The 26,347-nt window shown below is 52.9% G+C and overlaps 1 protein-coding gene across 9 annotated transcripts; it reads left to right on the top strand.

Annotated features, from left to right (window-relative positions):
* Positions 1–447: 447 nt before the first annotated feature.
* PLEKHA4 (pleckstrin homology domain containing A4) lies at positions 448–26,347 on the top strand. Of its 9 annotated transcripts, XM_055145539.1 has the most exons (21): positions 448–886; positions 1,099–1,159; positions 1,265–1,408; positions 2,533–2,640; positions 4,381–4,453; positions 4,565–4,665; positions 4,829–4,938; positions 5,588–5,809; positions 6,479–6,758; positions 8,017–8,091; positions 10,056–10,103; positions 10,230–10,310; positions 10,641–10,790; positions 12,355–12,453; positions 15,598–15,738; positions 17,919–18,030; positions 18,316–18,392; positions 22,060–22,215; positions 24,575–24,633; positions 25,355–25,467; positions 25,870–26,347. In XM_055145539.1, exons 3-21 carry the CDS (start codon positions 1,325–1,327, stop codon positions 26,127–26,129), a joined length of 2,349 nt encoding a protein of 782 aa, XP_055001514.1. In that variant the 5' UTR covers positions 448–886; positions 1,099–1,159; positions 1,265–1,324; the 3' UTR covers positions 26,130–26,347. The 9 variants fall into 9 exon arrangements, with proteins under 9 accessions (XP_055001514.1, XP_055001513.1, XP_055001515.1 ...); XM_055145538.1 differs by lacking the exon at positions 1,099–1,159; XM_055145540.1 differs by lacking the exon at positions 1,099–1,159 and having other exon boundaries at positions 1,245–1,408; positions 5,594–5,809.

The following is a 26,347-nucleotide window of genomic DNA, read 5'->3' as shown; positions in this document are numbered from 1 at the left end:
TGGAGCCATCTGCATGCAAAGCAAGCATTTTACTACTACACTATCTCTTCGGATCCCACTTCTTTCAAAGGAGCAGGGGTTGAAAACGCGGGTGCTTACCAGCAAGGCAAGTGCACTGTGGCTAAGCCTCATCTGGGTACTGCATCCTGCTTCTAGAAGAGAATCCTCAGTCCAGACCTCCAGATTCCTACTGTCCCCAGTGAGGGCGCAAGGGCCAGGACCCACTGGGGGTGCTCGGTCGGCACCTGTTCACCCACAGTCAGGAATCCCACCCAGTCCTCCAGCATTCTGGGCCTGGCCAGGCCTCAGCCCAACCAGGGACTGAGATTAAGGGGTGGCTCCCAGCCCCTCCCCTGGGCTGTGGGGGCAGTGAGCCAGGGGTCAGACTGGGGTGGGGGAGGCAAAAGGGGCGGGACTGGGAGGGGACACAGCAGTGTGGGCGGCCAGCAGAGAGGAAAGAGAGAAACAGGAAGAGGGAGGAAGAGGGCAAGTGAGAAGAGTCAGAAAGGAAACAGCAGACAAGAGAGGGAGAGAGAGAGAATAGAGAAGAGCAGAGAGAGGGAAAGAGACAGAGTCAGAGAAAGAGAGAGAACAGGAGGAAGAGGAGGATTTAGGACAAGAGGGAAAGAGATTCAGACAGAAACAGTTTGGGAGAGAAAGTGCTCGGGGGGGAGGGGGGAGAGAGAGAGAGAGAGAGAGAGAGAGAGAGAGAGAGAGAGAGAGAGAGAGAGAGAGAGAGAGAGAGAACAAGTGACAGAGAGACAGAGATAGACAGAGACAGAGAGAGGTCTGAGAGACATTGAGGGCAAGGGCAGGTGAGAGACCAGGCAGGAGCCCGTGGCCATTGCTGCTCCCAAAGACCCCCAAATTTGGAACCCCAAAGCTGGTGAGTGTCTCGCCCGGCCGGGTGTGTTTGCCGGTACCCCAGGGCCTTGCAGGGATGATTTGGGAAGACAGGTAGGTGGTTGGGGGAGGAAAACGGGCAGGGCTAGGAATGAAGGGGACTTGGGTCTCGAGGCACAGAGAGGGTCAAATTCCTGCTTCGAGTGCTGGGGGGGCAGGAATAAAGGCGCCCCTATTCTCTCCCCTGGGCTGCAGACAGCTGCCCCTCCCCACAGCTGCCAACGTCGCCCGCCCACCTCGCTTGGCATGACTCTCGGTATGCTGGTCCCAGCCCTGGGCCTCCCCCAGCCCCCCACTCCCCAGACAACAAGCTCTTTCTCCTCTGTCTCCTCCGACCTCAGCGCCCCTGACCCCTTCTCAGCCCGCAGCCGGGTCAGCTGCAGACGCGGGCACACAGCCCCTTTCTTCCTCTGAGCCCCCGATGGAGGAGGGACGCCCTCGGAGCAGCCTGAGCCTGGCCAGCAGCGCCTCCACCATCTCCTCGCTCAGCAGCCTGGGCACCAAGGTTTGAGCTCCGGGGTGGTTGGGGGACTGGCTCTGGGTACCCTTTCAGCCCATTTCCAGCCCTGCGGTCATTGTCACCCCTGGGTCAGGGAGATGTCTCGCAGGTTGCAGTGCCATCTTTGCACGCAGGAGGCCCATCTTCCGGCCCCCGCAAAGCAACCCTGAGCACTGAGCCAGGAGTAGCCCCTGAGCACTACTGGAGGTGCCACCCTCTCCATCCCCCTCCGAAAAATAGGATTATTTGTAGGGAGGCTTTTCAGAGCAAGGTCTCCAGTGCCCACCAGTCCCAGCTTGGAATTCAGAGGTGCCCCGGGTGTGCCACCCCTCAGAGTTTTAAAGTCAGAGTCAATCTCAGTGACAGAGCTCCTCTGCCTTGGGGGTCTCCCGGGCACTGTGCTTAGATCAGACAATGTGCTGGGCCACCTCCAAGACCCCCAGGCCACCGAGTTCTGGGTTTTTTTTCTTTTTGGGTCACACCCAGCAGTCCACAGGGATTACTCCTGGCTCATGCACTTAGGAGTTACTCCTGGCCATCCTCAGGGGACCATAGGGGATGCTGGGAATCGAACCCGGGTCGGCTGTGTGCAAGGCAAATGCCCTACCCTCTATGCTATCACTCCAGCCCCAACCACCCAGTTCTGAACTTCCACACCCAGACTGCAGGCTCCCTTCTTTTTTGTTGTTGTTTTGTTATACCTGAGATGTTCAGGGCTTACTCCTAGCTCTGTGCTCAGGGGTCATTGAACCCAGATCATTGAACAACAAGAGCCTGACCCTCTATAACATTGCTTCAGCTCCTGTGGGGGCTGAAGCTCCTGGGCAAGGTGGTCACTACCAGTTCCAGAGTCTTCTTCCCTCTTTCCTTGGAAGGGGATCCTCGATTCCTCTAAATCCCCTATAACCCCTCTAGCTGTCACATTCTCCCTTGCTCCCCAGCACCGCCATCCACCCATGGAGAGTGAGTCCCTCAGCATCCACAGCACCCACAGCACCCACAGAACTGCTTCTCTCCAGACTCTCCCCCGAACCACCCCATTTCTAAGGGCAGCTGGAGCAAGGGTCTGGGCTTGCACACGTCCCACGTTCCCCTCTGAGGGCACGTTCATGTCTGTCTTCTCCCCTCAGAAGTCCACCCGGGCTGTGAGCAAGGTGCATGCCTTTGGGAAGCGGGGCAATGCGCTCAGAAGGGACCCCAATCTCCCCGTGCACATCCGAGGCTGGCTGTATAAGCAGGTAAGAGAGTGGGTAGCGGAAGGAATGCTCATGTCCACCCTTTACATCTTCCATGTAGCCATATAGGTCTCATGGTTTGCCATGACATGCTCGTCCCTTGTTGTCATCGCCTCATTTGTTCCTTTACTTCATTCACCACTTCTTTGGTTTGGGGGCTATATCTGGAGGGGCTCAGGGGTTACTCCTAGCTGGTTTTAGGGATTCTATGGGGTGCTGGGCATCAAACATAGATTGGCTGTTCAAGACAAGAGCCCTCCCCATTGTACTATCTCTCGTTTGTTTGTTTTATTTGGGGACCACACTGGGCAGTGCCCAGGGGTTATTCTGCACTCAGGAACTTGAGGTACTACATGGGATACTGGGAATTAAACTCAGTTCTGCCATGTGCAAGGCAACCTTCCTCCCACTGTACTATCACTCTGACCCCACATTTGCCGTTTATCTGACCCCACATTTGCCATATATTAACCAGCTCTATGGTGCTGGCTCTCCCATGAAGACAAAGCACAATCCTGAGTCCCAGTGCATGGGGCTGCATAGACGCTAGGTGGGCTTTACATGCAGCCTCTGTGTATGGCAGGTCCTGCTGCGTATGCAAGTGTGTGTGTGTGTGTGTGTGTGTGTGCACGCGTGCACATGTGTGCACATGATCACACTCCAGGATGTTCGCAGAATAGTCAACTGGACTAATCAGACGTTTTGGAGAATAGATTTCATCATTCAAAGCCACACAGGCGATCGTTTATTTAAGATGGGGTATGGCAGGGATGGGTTATGATCAGCCTGGGCAGAAGTAGACTCTATGATTCCAGTTTGTGGGGAGTGCAGTGAAGCAGCGACACAGGGCGGTAGAGGGGATGTTGAAAAGTGCTTGAGGGAGTCTGTTATGCTGAGTTCTTGCATGCTCTTGGGTGAGAAGGTGATTGGAGGGACTCTCAAAGCAAAATGGTCTGAGAGCAGGCAGGAGCCAAGGATTAATTCCCACTGAGGGGAGGAGGAGATATGGGGTCAGGGTTCTGGCTCAGTGCCATCACACCAAATATTCATATTTATTTTTTCATTTTTAAATTTTTTGCTTTTTGTGTCACACCTGGCGATGCACAGGGGTTACTCCTGGCTCTGCACTCAGGAACTACCCTTGGCTGTGCTCAGGGGGCCATATGGGATTCTGGGAATCGAACCCAGTTCGGCCACGTGCGAGGCAAATGCCCTACCCGCTGTGCTATCACTTCAGCCCCCATATTTATTTTTGTGAAGGCCACATCCTGTAGTCCTTAGGGCTCACTCCTGGCTCTGCACTCAGGAATCACTCCTGACAGTGCTTGGGGGACCATATGCCGGGGATTGAACCCAGGTGTGTGCAAGACAAACATCCTACCCAATATACTATTGCTCGGCCCCCCTCCCAAATCTTCATTTACGAATCATCTTCCTGTGGGGTACTGTCTCCTTCCTGAATGTCTCAGCCTCCAATGGGCAGATGAGAGGTTCCTAGTGGGGAAATGGATTGTTCTGAGTTTGAACGTGGTGGGCCTCAGAACGTGGCTCAGATGCATCCATCTGGAACCTCTGTCAGCCCCACTGCCTACCGCTGGCCCCAGGGCTGCGTCTGAAACCAGCACGACAAATATCTCCTTCTCCTTGTTCTGGAGTTCTGTTCCAAGTGCCACTGTCTTTATTCATTCCCCACCCCCAGCCCAGCCCTCTGGTCCGACCAAACCTCCCACTTTCTTTCCCCAGGACAGCGCTGGGCTCCGGCTCTGGAAACGCCGCTGGTTTGTGCTCTCCGGCCATTGTCTCTTCTATTACAAGGGTCAGGGTCCAGATGACATGGGCTGATGGGAGGGTGGATAGGGGGTCCCATCTTGCATTCCTCTAGCTCCAGATCCCTGGGAGATCCTTGACCCCAGTCTGTCTCATGCAGATAGCCGTGAGGAGAGTGTCCTGGGCAGCGTACCGCTCCCCAGCTACAGTGTCCGACCAGATGGGCCTGGAGTTCCGCGGGGACGGCGCTTCACCTTCACGGTGAGTCAGGCCAGGTCTGGCCTGGCCGCAGCTGGCAATGGACAAGCCAGAGGCATGCTCCTTTTCATTTTTTATTTTTTCGGTACTGAGATCAAACCGCTGAGCTACATCCCAGACCCCATGGAATGTGGGTATTCTGGTATTCTGCTCTCTCTGCCCACAGGCAGAGCACCCAGGCATGAGAACCTACGTTCTGGCCGCTGACACCCTAGAGGACCTTCGCGGCTGGCTTCGGGCTCTGGGCCGGGCCTCCCGCGCGGAGGGCGATGATTGGTGAGTATCCAAGGCACACCCCTTCGGGTCACATCCAATCATTCATCCTGCCAAAGAGACTCCACCTACCAGGCCTCCCTGTCCAATCAGAAAAAAAAAACTAATTTCTAGGGCACATCCTCCCCCTGCCCCCCGCCCCCGCAATTGGGTCAGCCCTCTAATTAACATTCAGCCTTTTCTGATTGGTTTTCTTAAAAGTCTCCACCCCCTGGGGCTGGAGTATGGTACAGCTGGTAGGATGTGGGGTATTTTTTGCCTTTCACACTATTGATCCGGGTTTAAATACATGGACCCCAGCAGCGCCAGGAGTAATTCCGAAATGCAGAGCAAAGAGTAACCCTTGAGCATCGCTGGGCGTGACCCAAAAACAAATAAAAAATGTCTTCACCCTCTGAGGTTGTCAGTTACTAAAAACAAAAGCAAAAGCCAAAACCAAAAAGGCTTGGCCTAACTCAGCTCCAGTATTTAGATTTCAGCAACCCGGATGGACTTTGTGACATGGCACAGGATTCTCAAGTGCCCTGTCTGCAGGATGGAACAATGATTTAGCAGGCCACCATCTCCGCGTTTTTTCTGATTAGGTTCCTGTGTCCTGTGAAGTGAGCCAGGTCTCTTGTTAGGTTTTACTTTGTCTTCTCTCTGTCTCCAGTATTAGTGGGCGATCCAGGTCACCTGCTCATCTCCAGGGCGGAGAGGGCCCTGGTGGTCCTGGGGGCCCCCCAGAAGTGAGGCGAGAGGACAAAAGACACAGCTCAGAATCCCCCGAGGCTGTACACATTTCCAGAAATCGCAGCCAACCCCGGCTACTCACTCCCAGCCCCACTGCCGACCTTCATTTTGGATCCCCGATTCGGAGGACAAGGAGCCCAGAGTGAGTTGAAAGAGGGAGTTTGCTGGAACCAGAAGATTCTATAGGACTGAGTTTCTGATGAAAAACTATAGTGCATGGGGATGGAGAGATAGTACAGTGGGTAGGACACTTGCCTTGCCCACCACCAACCTGGGTTCAATTCCCGGGGTCCAGTATGGTCTCCTAAGCACCTCCAGCGGTGAGTCCTGGAGTAACTCCTGGAGTAACAGAGCCAGGAGTAACTCCTGAGCATTGCCAGGTGTGGCCCAAACACTAAAAGAAGAAAAGAAAGAAACTATGATGGGGGATGGAGCAATGGTATAGTGGGTAGGGCACTTGCTTTAGACATGGCTAGTGGTACACCATGCACCTCCAGGAGTGATCCCTGAGCACAAAGCTAGGAGTAAGCCCAAAGCACAACTGGGGATGGCCACGAAACAAAAAATAAAGAAAAGCTATGAGGGAGGCATAGCCTAGGGAAGGGGGATGTGAGCCTGTTGCCAGCAGGTCTTGGAGGCTGTCCAGCTGAGAGACCCCCCTGCTGGGATTCTAGTGGGGGAGAAGTGCTGAGTAGGAGATGACAGAGGGACAGTTAGTCAGAAAGCGTTGAAAGGGGACATATCTCTTGACTTGGTGGGGAGTGGAGCTGAGGGCTCTAGTTGACTCGGTTTCGGGTTCTCCTCCCCACAGCCTGTTCCCACCCCTCTCTCGCCCTCCCTCCCCACTGAATCTCCCCCGGCCCAGTTCTGCACCTGCGCGTAGACCCCCTCCCTCCTCAGGAGACACAGTTCCCCCTACCAGACCCCACACCCCTCTGAGTCGCATTGATGTCCGGCCTCCCCTGGACTGGGGTCCTCAGCGTCAGACGCTCTCCCGCCCGCCCACTCCCCGCCGAGCACCTGCCTCTGAGGCTTCAGGAGGAAGGCCACCCACAAGTCCCCAACCCCGGAGACAGGAGGCCAGAACACAGGTAAGCAGAGAGGCTATGGGGAAGGGGACTGCATCTCCCATATGGCTTTGGAACGCTCACTCTAGGTTGGTCTCTAGGCTTTTGCCCCTTGAGCATCATGGGAATTGTAGTTCAGCACAAGCAGGACGGGCTCCTTAGAATGGAGCCCAGAGAGTCCCTTACTTTCCCCAATCAGTGCTCACGACTGTTGTTGCCGTGTTACGGTAAGTGTCGCCCAGAATACTCTTGGGAAGATTCTCTTGAGAACCACACCTGCCTTGTGTCTCCAGTTCATCCTTCTAAGTTGGTCACCAGCTATTTTCTCAGAGCATCCTGGCATTGTAGCCCAGAATAGCCACAGCTAACCACAAATGTAAGAGGGAGAGTCTGCTGAAGCTTCCTCTGGCCATGGCGCTGTGTGGCCAGGCATGTCAGCTCACCATTCTGTTCTGCTTCCCCCCAGTGGCACCAGCTGGCCACAGGGAGTTGAGGAAGTTAGGTGAGCCCATTTCTGAAGCTCAGAGACTCCTCTGGCACTTTAGTATATTGGAATATGTGTTACTATCATGCCACTTTTGGAGCACTGGGACTGAGAGATCACACAAGGCTTGCCCTCCGTGAAGGTACTTGCCCTCCGTGAAGCAACCAGGTTTGATCCCTGGCATCCCATATGGTCCCCTGAGTAGTGGTAGAAGTGATCCCTGAGCGCAGAGTTAAAAGTGACCCCTGGGCACAGGCAGGGTCCCCCCAAAAACAGCAAAATAAAAGAAAACAATTTTGTTACTTGTTTTTGTTTGGGGGGGACCACTCCTGGCAGTGCTCGGCACTCACTCCTGGTTCTGTGCTCAGGGGTCACTTCTGGTGGGGCTCAGGAGATGATATATGGTGCTAGAAATTGAATGTGAGCCAGCTGCATGCAAGGCAAGTGCCCTACCCACTGTACTATTATTCTGTTTTTTTTTTCTTTTTGGGTCACACCCAGCGATGCACATGGGTTACTCCTGGCTCATGAACTCAGGAATTACTCTTGGCAGTGCTTGGGGGACCATATGAGAGGATGGGAATCGAACCCGGGTCGGCTGTGTGTAAGGCAAACGCCCTACCCACTGTGCTATCGCTCCAGTCCCTGTACTATTGTTCTGGCCCTGAAAAAAATCATGATAAGGTTTGTCTGTCTGTCTCTGGGCAGATACTTGGTGCTGGGATAGAACCTAGGGCCTCACATATGCCAGGTGTACGTCCCTCAATTGACAACCCTTGGATTTGAATATTCCTGCAGGCCCCCACTGGCACCTGCACGTACCTCCAGCTGCCCCCAAGATCTCCCGGGAGCCGCGCTTCCATGGTTTTACTGGTAGGTGTCTGAGCCTGGCCTGAATGCTGGGACGTCAGGGCAGGGCAGGGCCTGGCCAGGAGCTGCTGGCCAGCTCCTGTGCAGCATGACCCTCTTTTTATTCCCAGAGAAATCTGGTACCCTCTTCATTAACTCCTACACTGTGCATAGCTCTTCTCACACTGGAGGGGTATCTTTGGCTTTGGAGGGATGGGCCACACCCGGGGTTCTCAGAGGTCATTCCTGGCTCTGGGGCAGGAATCAAGGGCCTCTGTACAGGGTTGGGACCAGGCCAGGATAAGCTACAGGCAGGGCAAGCGTTTCACCTCCTGTTTTATCTCTCTAGCCTGGGAACTTTTTTTTCCCTTTCTCTCTCTTTAATTTTTTTTTTTGGTACCCAGCGGTACTCAGGACTTACTCCTGGATCAGTGCTCGGGGATTACTTCTGGCAGGGCAAGGGGGACCATAGAGGCTGGCAGTAGATGATCCTGGGTTGGCCTCATGCAACGCAAGCATCGTATCCACCATACTACTATTCCAGTCTCCACTATTATTGTTTTTGTTTGGTTTTCAATCAGACCTGGCAGTACTCAGGGGTTACTCCTGGGCCTGAGCTCAGGAATTACTCCTGGCAGTGCTTGGGGGACCATATGGGATGCCAGGGATCAAACCTAGGTCAGCTGCATGCTCTACCACTGTACTACGGCTCTTTTTTTTTCAAATTTAACTTGCTTCATTTTGGGGCCACACCCAACCATGTTCAAGGGTAACTCCTGACTCTGCACTCAGGAATCACTCCTGGCAGTGCTTGTGGCACCATATGTGATACTGGGGATCAAACCCAGGTCGGCTGCATGCAAGTCAAATGTTCTTCCTACTGTCCAATCACTTTTGCCACTCTTTTTATTTTATTTTATTTATTTATTTATTTATTTTTTGCTTTTTGGGTCACACCTGGCTCTGCACAGGGGTCACTCCTGGATCTGCACTCAGGAGTCATCCCTGGCGGCGCTCAGGGGACCATATGGGACACTGGGAATCGAACCCGGGTCGGCCGCGTGCAAGGCAAACGCCCCACCCGCTGTGCTATCACTCCAGCCCCCATTGCCACTCTTTTTAAATTTATTTTTGATTTTATTTTTTTCTTTTTGGGTCACACCCAGCGATGCTCAGGGGTTACTCTTGGCTCTGCACTCAGGAATGCAGAGCCTGGCCATGCTCGGTTGACCATATGTGATGCCGAGGATCGAAACCAGGTCAGCTGAGTGCAAGGCAAATGCCCTACCTGCTGTACTCTCATTCTGGCCCTGGCTACTCTTTTTTTTTTATTATTGTATTTTCTGCGTGTAGAGTTCTGCTGACCATGTTTGTAGCATCACCTTTGCACTTGGCATCTTTGCTGAATTCTTGGGTTGATTCTAATCACACTTTGACTCTGGTGGTGGTTCTGAGCCATTGAGTTCATTATCTTTTCCTTCTACCTTGACTTTCTTTGCTTTCCTCTTTCTTATCAAACACCATTGGTCTGGATCACTAATGCAGTGTTAAACTGGAACGGGGATAGTGAGTGTCCTTATTTGATTCCATATTCTAAGTGAAATGTCTGCATTTTTTTCCAAGATGTATAATATTTGCTGTAGCTATTTGGTAGCAGCCCCTGGCACATTATAAAGCATTTACTAAGAAGAGATGAAGCTCAGAAAGAGAGAGGTTTCGGGGTCAGAGAGAGAGAGTGCACAGTGGGTAGTGCATTTGCCTTGCATGCAGCCAACCTGGGTTCAGTACCCAGATCCTGTATGTCCTGTGAGCACTACCAGGAGTTATCCCTGAGTGGAGAGGCAGGAGTAACCCCTGAGCACCACCAGGTGTGCCCCCAAAACAAAACAAAAGGAAAACACAAAACCAGGGGCTGAATTTACAATAAGACCCACTTCGTCCAACTAACAGACGGGTAATGCCCTTCTCCCCAACTCTTTCCTCCTCAGCCGGGTCCCCCTCTGGACTCAACCTTCCAGCAGAGCTTGGAAACGGACGTAAGTTCTCCCCAATCCAGGTCCTGCTAAGTTCCAGAAATGAGAAGGGAATATGTAAGAGGGAGGGGCGGGGTGCAGCAACAGGGGCAAGGTGGGGCATCCATTACCCCCTTCTTCTTCCTGCAGACTCTCTTGACCAAGTTGTGTGGGCAGGACCGGCTGCTGAAGGGGCTGCAGGAGGAGATGGCCCAGAGGCTGGAGGAGAAGGTCCAGGGCCTGGAGGGGTGGGACGCTGGCCTTTGCACCTGGTCTGAGCCTCTCATGGTGCCCAGCATGCCCTGGTCTCCCCCTGGCATCACCAACAGGGGGAGATTTTTATAATCTTAGCATATAATCATTTTGTGGGGGCTGAAATAATAGTACAGTGGGTTGGGTGCTTGCCTTATATGCGGCTGACCCCAGTTCAATCCCTGACATCCCATGTGGTCCCCTGAGCACCACCAGGAGTGATTCCTGAGTGCAGAGCCAGGAGTAAGTCCTGAGCATCGCTGGGTGTGGTCACACACGAAAATCTAATGACCTTTTGTCTGGGTACAGGAGCAACTAGAGGCTGCCCTGGGGCTGACTCGCCAGCAGCTGAGCCAGACCTCCAAAGAGGCGCAGGTCCCAGGGAGGGCCTGGGGGCGCCAGCGCCTCCTGCAGGACCGACTGGTCAGTGTGCGGGCCACTCTGTGTCACCTTACCCAGGTGAGTGTCCAGGAAGAGGCCCAATGGGATGAGGGTAGGACTGTGGGGATGTTGATTGACAGGGAATCATGTCCCAAGGGATCATAGGAAGATAGTTCTTGAGAATTTTCCCTGCCCCAAATTTTCAACCCATGATCTTTTTTCTTTTTCTTTTTGGGTCACACTTGGCGGTGCTCAGGGGTTATTCCTGGCTCTGCACTCAGGAATTACTCCTGGCAGTGCTGGGGGCGGGGAGGACCAAATGGGATGCTGGGGATCGAACCCGGCTCGGCCACATGCAAGGCAAATGCCCTACCCACTGTACTATCACTCCAGCCCCACAACCCATGATCTTGAGGGGTTGTGAGGAGCTAGCAGAGAATTCAGTGTAGTGGCAGAATATGGTTTAGTTGTCCAAGAGCAGGCATTTGATATAGGGGATTCCTGACCTTGAATCTTAGCTCCTGCTCTGAAAGCTGTATGACCCAAGAGAAGTTGCTTTACACCTCTGGGACACAGATGACCGTGTTATAAACTTGGGTTGATAGAAGTGGCATTTACTGAGCTGGATAAATAGTACAGCTGATAGAACACTTCATTTGCACACAGCCAACCTGGGTTCAATCCTTGGCATCCCATTGAGTCCCCCCAGCACTGCCAGGAGTGATTCCTGAGTGCAGAGCCAGGAGAAACCCCTGAACATCACTGAGTGTGACCCCCAAATCAAAAAATATATATGTAATTCTTTAGAGGGACTAGAGATAATACAGTGAAAAGGGCTCTTGCCTTGCACATAACCAACCTGGATTCAATCCCTGGCATCACATACGGTCCCCAAATTCCATCAGGAGTGATCCCTGAGCACAGAACCAGGAGTAAGCTCTAATAACCACCAGGTATGACCCCTCACACACAGAAAAAGATCTTTTAGAGGGCCAGAGAGACAGCACAGTGAGTAAGGCACTTGCTTTGCACACGGCCAACCCTGGTTCAACCTCCAGCATCTCATATAATCCCCTGAGCCTTGCCAGAAGTGATCCCTGACCAAAGTCAGGAGAAATCCCTGAGCACTCCTGTGACTGTCACTGTCACTCTCATCCTGTTGCTCATCGATTTGCTCGAGCGGGCACCAGTAACGCATTGTGAGACTTGTTACTGTTTAGCACAGTGGGTAGGGCATTTGCCTTGCACGCGGCTGACCCGGGTTCGATTCCTCTGCCCCTCTTGGAGAACCTAGCAAGCTACCTAGAGTATCTTGCCTGTGAGGCAGAGCCTGGCAAGCTATCCGTGGCATATTCAATATGCCAAAAACAGTAATAACAAGCCACCACCTCCTACCCCAAGAAAAAATAATCTTAAAATACATAGTTTTGCCTAGGTGAATTGAGAGATTATTTATCTCTATTAGCACTTCACATTCAAATAGAAGCTTCCAGATATACTTTGGTTTCCCAGGAGTCTGAGCAAAAAAGTCCTTGGGAATTGACCCTGACAACCTTCCTTGTGTTTAGCCAGAAAAGACAGGGTGGGGGAAGGGGTAGGGGACGTGTGTGCTGACCTGGATCTTCCCTTTTCCGGCACCCAGGAGCGAGAGCGAGTGTGGGATGTGTACAGCGGCCTCGAGCAGGAGCTGGGAGCCTTGAGGGAGACCCTGGAGTATCTCCTGCACCTCGGGGCCCCACAGGTATGTTAAGGTCCAAGCCCTAAACCCTTCCCCTTCCTCCCTCCCCAAACATTCTCCTGGAATTCTCCCCATTCCCCCTTTTGGCATGTGTACCCCTTTTCTGTTGGTTTTGGGCCACACCCAGCAGTGCTCAGGGGTTACTCCAGACTCTGCAATCTGGAATCATCATTTCTGGCTATGCTTGGGGGGATCATGTGGGATGCTGGGGATTGAATCTGATCAGCCACATGCCAGGAAAACACTCTATCCACGGTACTGTTGTGCTAGCTCCTTAAGAAACGCCCACTTACTTATTTTTTATTTATTGCTTTTTGGGTCACACCCGGCGATGCACAGGGGTTACTCCTGGCTTTGCACTCAGGAATTTCTCTTGGCGGTACTCAGGGGACCATATGGGATTCTGAGAATTGAACCCAGATCGGCCACGTGCAAGGCAGACACCTTCCCCACTGTGCTAATTACTCCAGCCTCTTATTTTTTATTTTTTGACTTTTGGGGTACTCCTGGCTCTGCACTCAGAAATTATTCCTGGTGGTGCTCGGGGGACCATATGGGATGCCGCCCAGGACCAAACCTGGATGAGCAAGGGAAAGACCCTACCCACTGGACTATCACTCAAAGAACCCAGAGAACCTCCTCCTTTTTTTCCCAGCTCCCCTTGCTGTTTGGCTCTTCCATTCAAAAACACTTATTTGGGTTTGACCCGGAAAACAAACAGACAAAAAGAATACCAACTTCCTTCTTTTGATAAAGGCTCTAACACAAACAGTAATGTAATTGTAGGTGGGATGTGGAAAACCTTTCTCCTGAGGTCAGGAATTGCAACGGGCTGGAGCCGGGAGATGATTCAGAGCTGGAGCAGAGGCTTGGCAGGCCAGAGTTTCAGGCTTAATCTCTAGCACCCGTGGTCCCACAGCAGCGCCCGGTGTGGCCCCCAACCAGACAAACAAAAAAAGAAGCCGTTGTTGGGACTGTCGTGATTGTACAGAGGGAGGGCATTTGCCTTGTATGCAGCCAAGCCAGATTTGATCCCCAGCACCCTGTATGGTCCTCTGAACAAGACCAGGAGTGATTCCTGAGTGCAGAGCCAGGAGAAATCCCTGAGCATTGTGGAGTGTGACCCAAAAAAGCAAAAACAGGTGCTGCAGTGATAGCACAGTGGGTAGGGCGTTTACCTTTCACCGGCCAACCCGGGTTCGATTCCCAGCATCCCATATGGTCCCTTGAGCACCACCAGGAGTAATTCCTGAGTGTATGAGCCAGGAGTAACCTCTGTGCATCACTGGGTGTGACCCAAAAAACATAAAACAAAACAAAACAAAACAAAAAGGCAAAAACAAATAAACAAACAAAAAGAAACCAGTATCTGCTCTGAGCAGTTGTAATCTACTTTGTAGCTGGGCTCAAGCCAGAGTCTGAGGCCTGAAGTGTTCCGTGTGTGTAAGCACTGGCAGAAGAAGTGAAGTGGTTTTTATTTAAGTGGCTTTTATTTAAGCAGGCATGACTGGTGATTGTGCTTGTGGAGAAAATCCAATCACCAGATAAACGTTTGAGAGTAAGCTAGTTCAGCAAGGTCACCAATACAGAGATCGTTGTCTTCCTGCATACTAGTGCAAACCCAAACCTGGAAAATAAATATAAATAAGCAGTAGTGCATATAATGTACATAAATATGCACTGTAGCTCTGTCGTCCCCATCCCCGTTGTTCATGATTTGCTCGAGCAGGCACCAGTAACATCTCTGTTGTGAGACTTGTTACTGTTTTTTGCATGTCGAATATGCCACGGGGAGCTTGCCAGGCCGGTCCGAGTGCAATGGTGTTTACAATTAGTTGATCACAGCCAGTCACAGTACAAAAATATACAGGAAGAAATTCATTGAAAGATACCCAAGATAGTGACTTATTTTGTTTATTTTGGTGGGCTAACTCCTGGTCTGCTCTCTGGGATCACTCCTGGAGGGGCTTGGGGATTTGTATGTGGTGTCAAGAACCAATCCGGGACAGCTGTATGTAAGGCAGTAGCACCCACTGAACTATTGCTCTGGCCCCAAGGTATTTATTCTGAAAGCAAACATCACAGAAAACAATTACAAAAGGCCTGAGCCAAAGAAAAGCATACCTTGTAGGCTAAAAAGATCAGATAGTGGGAAGGCACCTGCTCTGTCATAGCCAGCCCTGGTTCATACCAGGCACCACATAAGGTACCCCACGCCCTGCCAGAAGTGATCCTTGAGTACAGAGCAGGAATAAGCCTTGAGCAGGTGTGGCCCAAATTTTTGGTTCCCTAAAAAACAGCAATAAAGTATACCAAGTGTAAGACAGGGAACATCCAATTTTGTAAGTTTCTCTTCCCATATTGGTTTTAGGGGGCTGGAGCGATGGTACAGCAGGTAGGGCTTTTGCCTTGCACGTGGCAGACCAGGGTTCAATCCCTCACATCCCCCCAAGCACCGCCAGGAGTAATTCCTGAGTGCAGAGTCAGGGGTAACCCCTGAGCATCGCTGGGTGTGACCAAAAAGAAAAAAAAAATCCCCATATTGGCTTTAGCCTGAAAAGGGGGACCTGAAATCCAGAAAGTTTGTTTTACACTTTTATTTTATGTTTGGATTCTGAGGCCACAGCAGTGGTGCTCAGGAGTTACTCCTGGCTCAGTGCTCACGAGTGCTCAGGGACTAAACTAGCTGGGCTCACTCACTGCACGTGAAGACAGCGCCTGCCCTCCTGCGCAAGAGCCCCTGATCCCCTGTACCTGGCCAAGCTAAATAATACCATGGAGCACCGCAGAAAAACAGCATTTATGACCAGTGGTGGCGGCAGTGGGATTTGCTCTTGGAATCTGATATTCACAAATACTGACTCCACATCCCACACAAGTATTGCCCAGCTGGTTGCAAGCCTTCCGCTTACATTCCCCAATTTTAGTTGGTGAGGGTGGGGGTTGGGGTCTTTGGGCCATGCCTGCTGGTGCTGACTCCTGGCCCTGCATGCAGAGATCACTCCTGTGGATGCTCAGGGGACCATATGGGGGTGCCAGGGAATGAACCCCCGGTTAGTCACGCACAAGGCAAGCACCTTAACCCTACCAGCCCTAGCCACGCCCTCATCCTTCCTCTGGGGACACAAATGTTTTCCCTCCCGCCAGGACAGAGCATCTGCTCAGCAGCAGCTGTGGATGGTAGAAGATACGCTGGCAGGGCTCAGGGGAGCCCAGAAACCACCCCCCAACGCGGAGCCTGACTCCCCGCCCTTGACTCTCCCAGGAGAAGAGAGCTCAGAGAAAGAGGTGAAACCTACTGTCTTCCCAGCCTCCAGCCGCATTTGCTCCTGGCCCACTCATAGCCCTGTGCCCCTCTGTCCCTTGGTAGCAACCCACTCCTGCACAACCCCCTCACACACACTCCTCTGGTGGTGGCTCCCGTGGTCTCAGCTAAGCACTGGGGGAACCTGAAACCAACCTGAAATTGACAAATGAATCTCAGGGTGCATTTCCAGTTCCCCCCTCCTCAATCAGGCCTGCTAATCTTTTACCTTTCATTAGTGCTCTCTCAGCCTTCAAGTCAGAGGTCTGTAAAAAGAAGTCAACACTGTGTTCAGTGCTCAGGCCCTCAGTGCTCAGGTCCTCAGGGGGCAAGAGCCTATTATTTCAGATCACATGTCCCGGAGGTCCCAACTTAGCCGTACTCGTGGCATTAATCACTGACATTCTCTCTCTCATTTTTGACTTTTTAAAAGGCCTTTTATTTACTTATTTTCGGGACTTGGGGAGGGCACACTTGGAAATGCTCAGGGGCTACTCCTGTCTCAGAAATTACTCCTGTCAATGTTTGGGCAAGACCCAGGATCGAGACTGGGCTAGCCAGGTGCAAGGCAAATCCCCTCCCTGATGTACTAGCTCTCCAGCCCCTCACTGACATTATCTGAACCTCAGTTTCCCCATGTGATAAAATAGGAATAATGATAGCTGCCTCAGAGGCTTGATTTCTTTTTTTTTTTTTTTTTTTGCTTTTGGGTCACACCCGGCGATGCACAGGGGTCACTCCTGGCTCTGCACTCAGGAATTACCCCTGGCTGAGCTCAGGAGACCATATGGGATGCTGGGACTCGAACCCGGGTCGGCCGCATGCAAGGCAAACGCCCTACCCGCTGTGCTATCGCTCCAGCCCCAGAGGCTTGATTTCTTAAGATAAATCTGGCCCAGTGGTTGGCGCAGTGTCTGAAAGAGAATCATTAAACAGCCTAGCACTTGTGTAGGAGGGGCTCAGTGGTGAAGCAGATAGAGATCTGGCATATTGCAAGACCTTGAGTCTGATCCCAGGCACCACCTGGCACCCAGCACCATCAGGTGTGGATTCTGTTAAAAAACAGAGGCTGGGGGGCCGGAGCGATAGCACAGCGGGTAGGGCATTTGCCTTGCACGCGGCCGACCCGGGTTCGATCCCCGGCATCCCATATGGTCCCCCAAGCACTGCCAGGAGCAATTCCTGAGTGCAAAGCCAGGAGTAACCCCAGAGCATCGCTGGGTGTGACCCAAAAAGCAAAAAAAAAAAAAAAAAAAAAAAACAGAGGCTGGATGGGGTTGGAACGATAGCACAGCGGGCAGGGCATTTGCCTTGCATGCAGCCGACCCAGGTTCGATTCCCAGCATCCCATGTGGTCCCCTGAGCACTGCCAGGAGTGATTCTTGAGTGTAGAGCCAGGAGTAACCCCTGAGCTTTGCCAGGTGTGACCAACAAAACAAAACACACACACACACACACACACACACACACAAAACAGGAGCGGGAGAGATAATACAGCAGGCAGAGCATTTACCTTAACGGGTTTGATCCCCAGCATCCCATATGATCCCCCAAGCATTGCCAAGAGTAATTCTTGATCACAGAACCAAGAGTAACCAATGAGTTTCACCGGGTGTGCTGCCTCAAAAAATAGAAAGAAAGAAAAAAAAAACAGCTCAGGGCATAGGAGATAACTCACCAGGCTTGCTTTGCAAGAGACCTGGGTCCAATTCCTGGCATCAGTGATTCTCCAAACCCTGCCAGGAATAACCCCTGAGCATACAGATAGGAGTAAGCCCTGAGCACCACTGGGTGTGACCCCAAACCAAAATAATTAAATTTAAAAAGAGAGAGTACACGATGAGATTGACAGAGTGGAGGCGTCCGTGAGAGGGACCTGCTGAGCACTGTCTCTGGGAGTCTTCGGGTCTCTGGGCTGCTTCGGGGGACAGTTCGGGGGACACTCCTTCTGGGAGGTGGGTGCACAGACCTATCCCCAGTTCTGGAAACTGAGTGGCAGGGCTGAGTGCCAGTGGGGCGTCTAGAATCTTCTGAGTGCCACTCAGGGTGTGGGCAGGGCCGGACTGAGCCAGGCAGGCATCTTGGGTCTGGGAGTGAAGTGAAATACCTGCTGAGGGTGTCTTCTGTTTTGACCCCTTCAACTCTCCTGATTTCCTGTTCCCAGCCCCTCCAGAGCCTGTCTGAGTCCTTGGAACTGAGCTCCCCCCAGACTCCCGAGTCTGACTGGGGGCAGTCCCCGGGGGTAGACCGAGACCCAGGTAGCCCTCGGTCCTCAGGTGAGTGTCCAGAGTCGGGAGGGACGGGGCTGGAGCGATAATCGCACAGTGGGTAGGGCGTTTGCTTGCACGCTGCCAACCCGGGTTCGATTCCCAGCATCACCCGACATGGTCCCCCGAGCACCGCCAGGAGTAATTCCTGAGTGTATGAGCCAGGAGTAACCCCTGTGCATCGCCGGGTATGACCCAAAAAAGCAAATAAATAATAATAAAAAAAACAACCAGAGTGGGGAAGGACTTACATGGCGGTCCCCAGCCTCACCAAGTCCGACTTTGCTCTTCCAGGTAATGGGGCTCCAGGGGTCCCCCCAGCTGCCAGCCCAGAGGGCCACCACCCCCCGTCCCCACAGGCAGGAGGCAAGGTAGGCAGCCCACCTATCCTGACATGAGACCACACCTCTCCCTGACTCCAGGGGAAACAGCTGGAGGTGGGGAGTCTTGAAGCCCCCCCACATGTGAGATCCATGAGGTTGGTCCCTACTGGTCAAAGATGTGAGCTGTGGGCTAAACGCGCAAAGCTCTATGCTCCCCCTTTCTCCTGCGTGTACCCTGAGTGGTGGAAAACGGTATCTGAACCGGGTACCCACTGGAACCCCAGCACTGCCGGACATGACTCCCCGGGGCCTGCTGGGTGTGGCCCCAAACCTACAAAACAAAGCAGACGATAACACTTGGGGGCCCGCTTTTCTCTGAAGGCCCAGAGACAGCCTCATGACAGTCTCTGGGATAGAGGAAATCTCAGCCCCCGGCCCTCAGGCGTCAGTGGGGAGTGGGGCGCAGGAGGGGTTCAGCTGTGATGAGAGACTCTGGGGGTGGGGGGTATTTTGTGGACCACTGCTTCTTCTCAAAGCTTCTTCCCTCAGCCGTGTCCCCTCCCCTCTAAGTCACATTAGAACATCTTGGTCACTGATAAACAGGACAGGTCAGCCAAGAACTCGTGACCCAGGGTGGGGAGTGTCATCTTTGGTACTCAGGAGACCTGGGGTTCCTCTAAGTGACTGTTCTGGGCAGATAGCAGTGCCAGGGATTGCCCGAGCCAGGCCCGGGGTGCTCGGGTCAAAGAGGGGTCAACTAACATGCAAGGCCAGAGCCTTCCTTGCTGTATCATTTTGTCATTTTGTCCCTGGGGCACTTTCTCCCTGTGTCACCATGTCCTCGCCCTCACGGCTGGAATCTTCTCCAGTGCTGTCGTCTCTAAGTTTCTTTATCTGCCCACATTTGTGGGTGGGCGGTGGGAGGTTCGCCTGTAACGAATCCAGGGGACCCAATTGCCTTTGTGCTTTGTCCTGTTCTTGCTGGCACCATTTCCGGCTGCCTGAGGAGGACTCAGGGGATAGAAGGTCCTTCAGCTGTCACCCATAGGTCACCTGCCTCCCCTGTATATTTGCTCTTTTTAATTTTTTTTTTTTTGTTTGGGGACCACCCAGCAATGCTCAGGAGTCACTGCAGGCTCTACACACAGGGATCACTCCTGGTGGTGCTTGGGAACCATATGGGATACCAGGATCAAAGCCAGGTTGGCCGCATGCAAGGCAAGTGGCCTCCCCGCTTTGTTTAGGGTCATCCTCTTCTCAGTCTGGGAAGTCTTGGCTGTCTGTGACTTCCCTAAAATGTCTCTGTCCTAATGGTCCCCCAGCACAGCCAGGAGTGATCCCAGAGCTCAGAGCCAGGAGTAGCCCCTAAGCAACGCTGGGTGTGGTCCAAAAACAAAACAAAAAGGCCAGAGCGATAGTACAGCAGGTTGGCACTTGCCTTGCACGCAACCGACCAGGGTTCCATCTCTGGCATCCCATATAGTCCCCCAAGCACTGCCAGGAGTAATTTTCTGAGTGCAGAGCCAGGAGTAACCCCTGACCATCACTGGGTGTGATCCAAAAAAAAAAAAAAAACCCTAAAAAGAAAAATCCGAAAATCCTAAAAGTCTCCAAAAAGTCCCCAGCCTGGGCCTGAACCTTAGCACAGGGAGTAAAGCACTAGTCCTGCTTTACATGTGGCATCTGCCACAAACCTGTTTTTGATTTCTGTTTGTTTGTTTTGGGGCCACACCCGGCTGTACTCAGGGCTGTCCCTTTGCCCCTTGCCCAGGGATCACCCCTATCAGGGCTCTGGATGCCATATGGGGTGCTGGGGATCGAACCCACATCAGTCATGTGCAGGACAAACACCTTTCCCACCGTATTATTGCTCCAGCCTCATCTGCCACAACTCCAGTTCCAAAACCTGGCACGGCCAGGGGTCGATCCTGAGCACAAAGCCAGTAATAGGGGGCTAGAGCAATAGCACAGCGGGGAGGGCGTTTGCCTTGCACGCGGCTGACCCTGGTTCCATTCTCAGCATCTCACATGGTCCCCCAGCACCGCCGGGGGTAATTCCTGAGTGCAGAGCCAGGAGCAATTCCTGTGCATCGCCGGGTGTGATCCAAAAAGCAAAAAAAAAAAAAAAAAAAAGGCCAGGAATAGCACCTTGAGCACTGTTGGGTGTGGTCCAAAAACCAAAACAACAAAAAAGATTTTTACAAGTTTGCACAATAAGGCCACAGGGAAAGTGGACAAAACATGGCAGGTGCTGGCTCTGCCTCGCCAGGCAACTGCCAACTGCCTCTTACCTGTGGCCATAGTTTAGAGCTGGGTCTGGTGTCCTTCAGTCTTTTTTTTTTTTTCTTTTTTGGTCACACCTGGCAATGTACAGGGATCACTCCTGGCTCATGCACTCAGGAATTACTCCTGGTGGTGCTCAAGGGACCCTATGGGATGCTGGGATTCAAACCCGGGTTGGCGCGTGCAAGGCAAATACCCTACCAGCTGTGCTATTGCTCCAGCCCCTGTCCTTCAGTCTTGACACCTTTCTGTCTCTTTGCTGTTGGAATCATTTTCCTAGGAGCCCAGTGTGGCTACAGAGCTGTTTTCTCTCCCGGATCAGTAATAGTTTTCAGAACTTACTTATTATCAGGGGCCGGAGCCATAGTACAGCGGGGAGAGTGTTTGCCTTGCCCACAGCTCTCCTGGGTTCCATCCAGGCATCCCATCTGGTCCCCCAGGCACTGCCAGGAGTGACTCCTGAGCATAGAGCCAGGAGTCGGCCCTGAGAAACCCTGGGTGTGACCCAAACATCTAAAAAAAAAAAAGAAAAGAAAAGAACTTTCTTATCATCAGATCAGAATTGAGAGGCGTGGCCTCTGATGACAGATTTCAGATGATTTGCTTCCTCAGCCTGACCTAACTCACCTGACAGTGGTCTCAGCAGGTTCCTAACCTGTCTCACGACCAAAAACCACTCAGGACTTCCTGTCCTCCCTCCCCATGCAGCCTCCCCCTCCAGACCTTTGCTTTGTTTTTGTTTTTCAGTCACACCCAGCAGTGGTCACGGCTTACTCCTGACTGCTCAGGGATCACTCCTGGCAGTGATTAGGGCCCCTCACCGGTGCCACATTCAAGGCACAGCGCTTTACTCCTGTGTCTCTACAGCTCTAGAGTTTCTGGTCAGTTATAGTCTGTCACTGCCCCTTGTAAACTTCCCCAGTAGGGGCCAGAGAGATTGTACGGGAGGACTAGTGGGGAACTGCATGGTCCTTGATCACCACCAGGGGTCACTGCTGAGCACAGAACCAAAAGTAGCCCAATACTCCAAATCCAACACCCCCCTTCCCCCCCTGGCCCTCCTCCCCCCTCCCCCCACCCTCCCCCCCGCAAAGATAAAAATGGTAACAAACATTTTAACCCTTCTGCTTGACTTACACACAAAGTGTGTTCCGATGTGGCCTTTTTCATGGAGCTGCAGTTTGCTGGCCTCACCACCCTATCCCTGAAGTCATTTTACTTTTTCTTTTTCAATTTTGTTTTGTTTTGTTTAGGGGGGGTCACACCTGACAGTGCTCAGGGCTTACTCCAGGACCCCCTGGGCCTCCAATGCCATTTTTTTAGGGAGTCTTAGGGGGATGTGAGCCCTGGTCAGCTCTGGGTGTCCAAAAGCTCTGAGCTGGGTGGGGAACCCCCTTGTGACTGGTTCAGGGATCCGGTTCTGCTCCCCCAGCGCCCCCTGGGCCGGCCCCGCATGAGCGCTCAGGAGCAGCTGGAGAGAATGCGCAGGAATCAGGAGCGGGGCAGGTCGCTTCCAGCCTCACCGGGACTCCTCACCCTGGAGAGGACGCGGTCCCCAGCCCTGCGCCAGCCAAATGGGGAACAAAGGGTAAGAACAGCAGAGCTCCGGGCAGGGGGGGATACGCCACAGCCCCCAGGTTGAGCCTCACTTTCTCTCTCTGACCAATGAGTGTACCCAAAACTAGCCTTCCAGCTTCACCCCAAATTATTCCTGCACTGCTGTCAGCCTCCCCTGGGGGTTGAGTGGGTTCCCTACCCCCCAGCGTGGGCCCTGCTGCCTTATAAACACAGCATTCTGCCTTTTTGGTTGTTCAAGGTTTCAAAGGAAGTTTAAAAGCCACCCGGGGAATGAGGAAGGAATTGCTTTTAGTCACGCTATTGCAGTTGCAATTGCAGATGGGAAAACCCTGCTTACACTTTTCATTTTTTTCCCAGGAAGTTAAACAGGCGTGAGGCGGGGGGATGGACGTGATGTGAAGGTTGGGCTTCCTTTATCAACTTGTTTATTTTGGTTTGGGGGCCACATCTAGTGGTGCTACTTCCCAGCTACTCCCCACCCCCGTGCTCAGGGTTCACTCCCAAGTGCTAGCAGACCCTCAGTATGAGGGTTCAATCTGGGCCTTGGACCTTTCTCTAATCCATAGGTCAGGATTATTTTATATTTTTTAGGCTTTTTGTGTCACACTCAGATATGCTCAGGGGTAACTCCTGGCTCTGCGCTAGGGAATTATCCCTGATGATGCTCAGGGCACCATATGGGATATGGGATGCCAGGGATCGAACCCAGGTCAGCTGCATGCAAGGCAAATGCCCTACCTGCTGTACTATCGCTCTGGCCTATCCATCAGTCAGGATTCTTCTCTGCCAGAGGAATGGCTAATCATTAACCTTTATTTCTGTGTCTTCGTGGTTTGGGGGCCACACCTCCAAGGTGTGAACCAAACAGTCCAGTGAATCATTTCTGAGACAAAAAGTATGAATTTTGGGTCAAGAGATATTAAGGGGGTAAAAGCCCTTGCCTTGCATGTGCCAATCCCAGTTCGATCCGTGGCACCACAGATGGTCTCCCAGTACTATCAGAGGTCTCCCCTGAACACACACCGGGAGTAGGCCTGAGAAAACTCTGGTCTGCGTCTGGGGGGCCCAATCTCCTCCAAAATGTGAATTTGGAGGGTCTTTTTTGTGTTGCCAGGGTAAATTATGGGGATCCACTGATAATCTTGCTTAGGTCCTATGAGGAAGAGGGGTTCTTTGCAATAAGCATTTCTCAGAAAACCAAAATATTGTACTTGGACAAGAGGATTGGGTAGAGCTTTTTTGGTGCTGGGGATCAAAACCCAGGGCCTCACACAGGTGAGGGGTGTGTTCTGCTATTGAGCCACATCCCTGATATATACTGGTCCTTGAGTACAACTAGGCGTAATTCCAGAGTGCAGAGCCAGGAGTAATCCCTGAGCATTGCTGGGTGTGACCTCAAAAAGCAAAATCTTTTCTTCTCTTCTTCTTCTCCTCCTCCTCCTCCTCCTCACCTCCCCCCTCCTCCTTCTCCTCCCCCTCCTTCTCCTCCTCCCTCTTCCCCTCCTCCCCCTCCTCCTCCTCCTTCTCCTCCTCCCCCTCTCCCTCTTCCTCCTCCCCTTCCTCCTTCTCCTCCCTCTCCCTCTCCTCCTCCTTCCCCTCCTCCCCCTCCTTCTCCTCCTCCCCCTCTCCCTCCTCCTCTTCCCCCTCCTCCTTCTCCTCCCTCCTCCCCCTCCTTCTCCTCCTCCCTCTTCCCCCCCTCTCCCTCCTCCTCCTCCCCCTCCTCCTTCTCCTCCCTCCTCCCCCTCCTTCTCCTCCTCCCTCTTCCCCTCCTCCCCCTCCTTCTCCTCCTCCTTCTCCTCCCCCTCTCCCTCCTCCTCCTCCCCCTCCTCCTTCTCCTCCCTCCTCCCCCTCCCCCTCCCTCTCCTCCTCCTTCCCCTCCTCCCCCTCCTTCTCCTCCTCCTTCTCCTCCTCCCCCTCTCCCTCCTCCTCTTCCCCCTCCTCCTTCTCCTCCCTCTCCCCCTCCCCCTCCTTCTCCTCCTCCTTCTCCTCCTCCTCCCCCTCTCCCTCCTCCTCCTCCCCCTCCTCCTTCTCCTCCCTCCCCCCTCCTCCTCCTCCCCTCCTTCTCCTTCTCCTCCCTCTCCTCCTTGTCCTCCTCCCCTCTTCCTCTTCCCTCCTTCTCCTCCCTCTCCTCCTCCTCCTCCTCCTCCTCCTCCCCTCCTCCTCCTCCTCTCTCCTTCTCCCTCCTTCTTCCTTATTACTGTGAGATATACAGCTACAAAGGTGTTCATGGTTGGTCAGGTTTCAGTCTTACAATGTTCCAACACCTATTCCTCCACATTCCTCTGGCGTGCACATTTCCTACCACAAGTGTTTCCTCCTGCCACCCCCTTCCCCTCTGGCAAATTCTTGACTTCCCAATTCCTTTGCAGCCCATCCCAGGACATTCAGGAGTTCAGAAATGGCTCAGAAGTTCAGGGTCCTGGAGCAGGTAAGGAACTGCAAGACTGGCGCAGTGCAGTAGTATTTACTTATTTACTTTTTAAAAATTATTTTTGGGGCCACACCCTGGCGATGCTCAGCGGTTACTGCAACCGGGGGTCACTCCTAGTGGTGCTCAGGTAACCGTAGAGGATACTAGAACCGCATGCCAGGCAAATGCCGACCTCAGCCCCACTAGCATCATCATCATTATCAGTTATTATTAAGTGTTTCCTGAGTGGTGAAGACCTAATCGCAGAACCTTAGAGATGCTTAAGTTCTGGCGTACGACCACTTGCAAACAGTGCATCTGCCCAATCTTCCCTTGGTCCAGAAGCAGAGAAGCCCACTAGCGATTCGAATATAAAGCCCATAATGCACCAGACATTTTTCATTTAAACATTTTATTTTACTTATTTATTTTTTTTGCTTTTTGGGTCACACCTGGCAATGCACAGGGGTTACTCCTGGCTCTGCACTCAGGAATTACTCCTGGCAGTGCACAGGGGATCATATGGGATGCTGGGAATCGAATCCGGGTTGGCCACGTGCAAGGCAAACGACTTAGACACTGTGCTATCGCTCCATCCCCCCTAAACATTTTATTTAAATATTAAACTTTTCATTTAAACAAGGCCACGCCTTGTTTAAAATCTTACTGGGGCACGTGTTAGGACTACAACTCCCAGAAGGCCACGAGGGGCATCGCTGCAACCTCCTCTTTTTTCTAGTTCTAAGAACTGCACCCCCTATTTGCCGACATCCGAAGGTCACCGTGAGAGGGTGCTTAGCCTCTCTCATGCCCTGGCCACGGAGGCGTCGCAGTGGCACCGAATGATGACAGGTGAGCAGGGGCTAGGAACCTTCCTCGGGATTCTGGGTTTTAGGGACGAGGGAGTCCTAGACCCTTTAGGAAATCCTTGTGGGCCTCCTTCCCTCCTTCCCTCCCCGCTCAGGAATTACTTCTGGCGATTCTCAGGAGACAATAGGGGATGCCGGAGATCGAGCCGGGATCTGCCTTGTGCAAGGCAAACGCCCTACCTTTGTACTGTCCCTCCAGACCCAGGAATCCTTTGAGGAGGAAAAAAATCCCGACCGGGATTTGGGGATTCTCGATCTCAGGCAGGATATCGGAGTCGAGGACTCCTGGATCCAGAGGAGGAGCAGATGGGCTGTTCGACTCTAAGAATAACGACCCGAGGTGCCAATTCCCTGGTCCCTAAGGGTGCGTCCTCGTTCACCCCAGGTGGAAATACGGACTCCCGAGGTGACCCTCTCCCACCTGCGCCGCCGCCGCCATCGGACCAAACAACCCAGGTGACGTCGCCCCCAAGATCACCTGCTGTGGCCAGTTCCCGCACTGGCTTCGCCCGTCGGGGGAGTGGGCGTGGCTCGGGCCCTGCTTCCTGGGAGCCCACGTGGGACTCGGTGTCCGCCCCCGCCGCGCGGACCCAGGGCGAGGGGGCGTGGCCTTTACGTGTCACTCTGCTACAGTCCAGCTTCTGAGCAGCCAATAGGAACCCGAGGCGTCCAGGGGGCGTGGTCTGGCGGTGCCCCTAGCTGGTTCGCCTCCCGCGCGGTACCAGGGGGGTCCCAACTCACAGCCCCTACTCACCTCCTGGAAGGGCCGGGTTTCTGTGACCAAAGCTTGCCTTGCCCTACGCGACAGGTCCAAATTTGGATTAAAACTGAACTTTTTAGCCCATCACTGTCTTTGTCTCTGG

Source organism: Sorex araneus, chromosome 8 (assembly GCF_027595985.1).
Source record: "Sorex araneus isolate mSorAra2 chromosome 8, mSorAra2.pri, whole genome shotgun sequence".
In the NCBI taxonomy this organism is placed as follows: Eukaryota; Metazoa; Chordata; class Mammalia; order Eulipotyphla; family Soricidae; genus Sorex; species Sorex araneus.
The sequence above is the reverse complement of the archived record's forward strand: the minus strand, read 5'-3'. Positions and strand labels throughout refer to the sequence as shown.